The sequence below is a fragment of the Sinocyclocheilus grahami genome, unplaced genomic scaffold (genome assembly GCF_001515645.1).
Source record: "Sinocyclocheilus grahami isolate Dianchi unplaced genomic scaffold, SAMN03320097.WGS_v1.1 scaffold181.1, whole genome shotgun sequence".
In the NCBI taxonomy this organism is placed as follows: Eukaryota; Metazoa; Chordata; class Actinopteri; order Cypriniformes; family Cyprinidae; genus Sinocyclocheilus; species Sinocyclocheilus grahami.
The window spans coordinates 679,185-684,064 of NW_015505360.1; the positions used below are offsets into that span (position 1 = coordinate 679,185).

General features: G+C 37.7%; 1 protein-coding gene across 1 annotated transcript in view; it reads left to right on the forward strand.

Moving 5' to 3' along the window:
- cc2d1a (coiled-coil and C2 domain containing 1A) overlaps positions 1-4,880 on the forward strand; it is a 14,786-nt gene that overhangs the window by 4,682 nt on the left and 5,224 nt on the right. The window contains exons 7-16 of the mRNA XM_016284212.1: positions 589-698; positions 1,052-1,124; positions 1,207-1,296; positions 1,396-1,523; positions 1,606-1,678; positions 3,077-3,201; positions 3,276-3,375; positions 3,724-3,896; positions 4,157-4,279; positions 4,393-4,451. Coding sequence (XP_016139698.1) covers positions 589-698; positions 1,052-1,124; positions 1,207-1,296; positions 1,396-1,523; positions 1,606-1,678; positions 3,077-3,201; positions 3,276-3,375; positions 3,724-3,896; positions 4,157-4,279; positions 4,393-4,451 — 1,054 coding nt within the window. The remainder of the gene's footprint in view (positions 1-588; positions 699-1,051; positions 1,125-1,206; positions 1,297-1,395; positions 1,524-1,605; positions 1,679-3,076; positions 3,202-3,275; positions 3,376-3,723; positions 3,897-4,156; positions 4,280-4,392; positions 4,452-4,880) is intronic.

Below are 4,880 nucleotides of genomic sequence, written 5' to 3' on the forward strand. Positions count from 1 at the left end.
CATGTCACAAAAAAACACACTCTCTCTCCCACACACACACACACACGTATGTACATAACATACACACATACACTCACAGTGTCACACACACACACACACACACATGCATGCACTCTCTCTCTCACACACACACACACACACACACATGCACGCACTCTCTTACATACACACACACGCACTCTCTCTCACATGCACACACATACTCACACAGGTTTGTTTTTGTGAAAAGTGGGGACTCTCCATAGGCGTAATGGTTTTTATACTGTACAGACTGTATATTCTATTGCCCTACACCAACCCTACCCCTAAACCTACCCCTTACAGGAAACTTTGTGCTATTTCAGATTTTCAATACACTCCATTCTGTGTGATTTACAAGCGTTTTGAAAAGTGGGGACATGGGGTAATGTCCTGAAAAGTCACCTTCTCCTTGTAATACCTATGTCATACCTTTGTCATTATACAAATTTATGTCCTCATTTGTCACAAAAATGCGTGCACACACACACACACACACACACACTCTGATGTTATCATTCAACTGTCACTGTGAAGCTGTTGCCGTACACATGTTTGTGTGTGTTTCAGAGCTCAAAGCGAATATTTTAAGCAGACAGAGAGAGTATAAGCTGGCAGCCTTAAAGGCCAAACAGAGTGGAAACACTGATCAAGCCAAACAACTCTACCAAGTGTCCAAGGTGAATGAGTCTTGTTTCACTAATTCATGATTAACATGTTTAATTCAGGCAACAGAGTCACACATTCACATTCATTTCTTTGTTGCCATTCACATTTTGTTCATGTGCACTAACATTCAAAAATCTGGGGTCTGTACGATTATCTATTTAAAAAGAAATTAATACAATATATTCACATAGAAAACAGAACCGACTTAGTTGAAAAACATTAAAACTCTTACTGACCCCGAACGTTTGTACAGAAGTGTAGGTCTGTTATTGTGGATTGTAGATTCATCTGCCTACACAACACTAGATTAGAATTAAACTGAAAATGAAATGTGACTTGCTCTCCGTCTCTCCCTTGCTCACAGAGATTGGACTCAGTGGTGGAGAGTGTTGACAGAGGCGAGTTTGTGGACATCAGCTCACTGCCGCCCCCTCCTGGTACAGCTTTACCTCACAGACCTTCATTCACATGTTTCATTCTGGTTAGTCTGAGTTTGCTGAAAGTGTCTCTGTCTTTCAGGAGAGGTTGAAGTGCCATGTTCTAACCCTCCTCCGCTGTCCACTAAACCAGCCGCCCCTCCTGCTGCACCCACTACTGCCCCAGACACAGGTGAGAATGTGTGCGTGTAAACCTGACATCCCACACATTGATCAAACCCAGTCAAGATATCAGTTATGCTGTAAATGAAAGCATATACATGTGTTTCAGCTCTCTCTGCTCCCCGGAGCGTCGCCGAGGCCTTACAGCAGCGCATGGACAAATATAAAGAAGCCGCAGAGAGCGCCAAGAGCAAAGGAGACGACCGCAAAGCACGCATGCACCAGCGCATAATCAAGGTAACACGCGCGAAGACTCACTTTAATAAAACAACAGGTGCCATTTCATTCATCTCTTGTGTGTGTGTGTTCTTGACTTCAGCAATATCAAGATGCCATTAAAGCTCATAAAGCAGGACAGCCGGTGAATCTGGCAGAACTTCCTGTTCCACCAGGTAACGCTTGTTTACTTGTTTCCAGCAAAAGCCACATTTCTGACAATTGTGACCCTGGAGCACAAAACCCGTCAAAAGGGTCAATTTTTTTAAATTGAGATGTATACATCATCTGAAATCTGAATAAATAAGTTTTCCATTGATGTATAGTTTGTTAGGATAGGACAATATTTGGCTGAGATACAACTATTTGAAAAGCTGGAATCTGAGGGTGCAAAAAAATCTAAATATTGAGGAAAATCATCTTTAAAGTTGTCCAAATGAAGTTCTTAACAATGCATATTACTGATCAAAAATTAAGTTTTGATATATTTACAGTAGGAAATTTACAAAATATCTTCATGGAACATGATCTTTAGTTAATATCCTAATGATTTTTGGCATAAAATAAAAATCAATAATTTTGACCCATATAATGTATTTTTGGTTATTGCTACAAATATACCCCAGCGACTTAACACTGCTTTTGTGCTCCAGGGTGACAAATGTCTTCACAAAAATAGTAGGACGTCTTTGAATGTCTCTCACCAGTGAAGGTTAAAAAAGTGTACAATATAATGTGTTAATTAAAATCTAAAAATATCAAGAGGTGTTTGTAAATGTTAGAGCGTGGTGTGCTGATTATTTATGTATTTATTTAATTTATTTATAATTAAATAATTAATGTAATTACGTACACGGCTGTTCAGAAGTCTGGGGTTGGTTATATATACAGTATATATATATATATATATATATATAAAATATATATTTTTTTACTTTAAATTAAAAATGTTTGGAATTTAACTTGAATTGAATGGCTGAAAATAGCAGTTTTCTATGTGAAAATTTTATAAAAGAAAACTTTAAATTAATTTTTAATTTTTATTAAACATTTATAATTGTATATTAAACATTTATTCCTGTGATCAAAGCTGAATTTTCAGCATCATTACTCCAGTCTTCATCTGTTATTTGATGAATAGAAAGTTCAAAAGAACAGCATGTATTTGAAATAGAAATAGAAATGTATTTCTTTTAAAATAAAAACCCCTTTACTGACCCCATACTCTGAATTGTAGCGTACCTTTAAAATTATGGAATTTAATTATAAGAGGTAAAACAGATATAATGTAGTAATGGAAGCCGTTTCTGCACAGAATAAAAATAAAAAATGTAAATAAACCTTTTTTCTCTTACAATTCAGCCTTGTTTTCTTTCAGTTCTGAAAAAAAAGTCATAATTACTTGAGTTTACGTCCTACAATTCAGTTTTTTTTCTGCCATGGAATAAAAAAAAATATATTTTTTTTTTTTTATCTCACCATTCTGAAATTTCTTTCTCAGAATTGTGAATTTCCATGTCAAGCTTCTGTGGTAGATAGTTAACATTGACATTGTTAATGTTTGTGCATGTCAGGTTGTCCTCCACTGCAGGGTACTGAAGGCGGCCAGCAGAATTTTATGGGCGTCCTGGAGACAGCCATGAAACTGGCCAATCAGGACGCAGATGCCAACGCAGATGAAGACGAGAAAGCACAGAAGGTAGCGTCAAAGTTCAGCGAAACATCTGGAAACTGTGCTTCAGTCTGATTCTTCATCTCTATGTTTCCGTGTAGCCTGCAGTTCAGAAATCCAGAGCTCCCGCTCCTCCAAAAGCCTCGTCCGCCGCAGGGACGCCCACCGGCTCCACAAACGCCCCCAAACTAGGAGGGAAAGGTAGATGTGCGTTTATATATATCACCATTAACGTGTAGGGCTGTCAAAATGGCTGAAAAACTAAATTCGAATTTTAAATGCATAATTTCAGTTAAGGTGAAGAAAAGCTTTTCTCATCTAGTGGCTTTAACTGGATAAGCTAAGAAAAACATTAAAATGCAACGACACTTACATCGTCATCGCATCTGGTGTGCCACTGATAAGGCTGCCTTCTTAACGCACACCTAAAATTCGAATGCGGATTTTTATTTTAAATTTGACAAATATTTGAAATTAGATTTTTATTTTTTTTTGGACGTCACTATTAACATGTACGCACTGTTGTGTGACGTGTGTGTTGTCGTGCAGCCCAGCAGCAGCTGGATTTCCTGACCATGCGCAGGCAGCAGTTCGTGAAGGCCGCGCTGCGCTCTAAAGAGATGAAGGACATGCAGGGAGCCACTCAGCACCTGAGAAACGCTAAAGGCCTCGAGCCCATGATCACTGCCGCCAAGGCCGGACTTCCTGTGGACATCACCAAGGTTTGTGAATCGCTGACGCACCGAAACAGTGACGTTAAATTTGATGGTGCATTTGTGTTTATGAGTTACGAAGTCGTAATTATCAAGTCACTTTGGTCAGAGCAAGATGCTGATGTACCTTTTGTACAAAAAATACAGCAAGGTTTTTAAACTCTACTTCTACACAATGATGAATAAATGATGCACATCGTGTGTGGTTATGCTTTTTACGTTTTTATCCGATTTCTGAAAGTGCTATAAGTTGATTGTCTGGTGTCCAGGTGCCGGCCGCTCCGGTCAGTGAGGACGACTACAGACTGTCTCATTCACGCTCGTCTGCTCTCTCTCCGCGCTCATCTGAGCAGTACACTCAACTGATGGCGCAGCTCAAACAGCAGCACGAGGTTATTACACAGACGACCAGCTGAACAACAGAGATCTGATCCATCCAAACAGAATTCAAGAGAAGTGCATGCTTTATTTACAGTCTAAATGACTTTCTAACACTTGTGTCCAGAAATGCCTGGCGTACTCGCAGCAGTTCACTCATGTGGGGAACCTAGCTGAAACTGCCAGGTGTGTTTTCATTTATCTTGATGATATATTTATTAGAAATCCTCATCAGGTAAGCAGAATTGTCAGGTGTGTGTTTTGAGTGATGAGTGTACACTGCTGTTCACAAGTTTGAATTTTTTTTTTTTTAAAGAAATTAAAACTTTTATTCAGCAAGGATGCATTAAATTGATGCATTTAGAATCTTACAGAAGATTTCTATTATAAGTAATATAAATAATATACTTTTTTTCCCAAACCTTCGAAAGGTTGTGTATAAATCAAAAACTAGATTAAAAAGCCAGATTGTACCATGTTTACCTAAACAAGTATTAAAAATGCAATTTTTCCAAAAAAAAAAAAAGTTAAGTACTGCTTTTGCTTTTTTACTTATTTAATACTTATATAAATAAATATATATATATATATATATAATTTTTTTTTTTTTTTTTT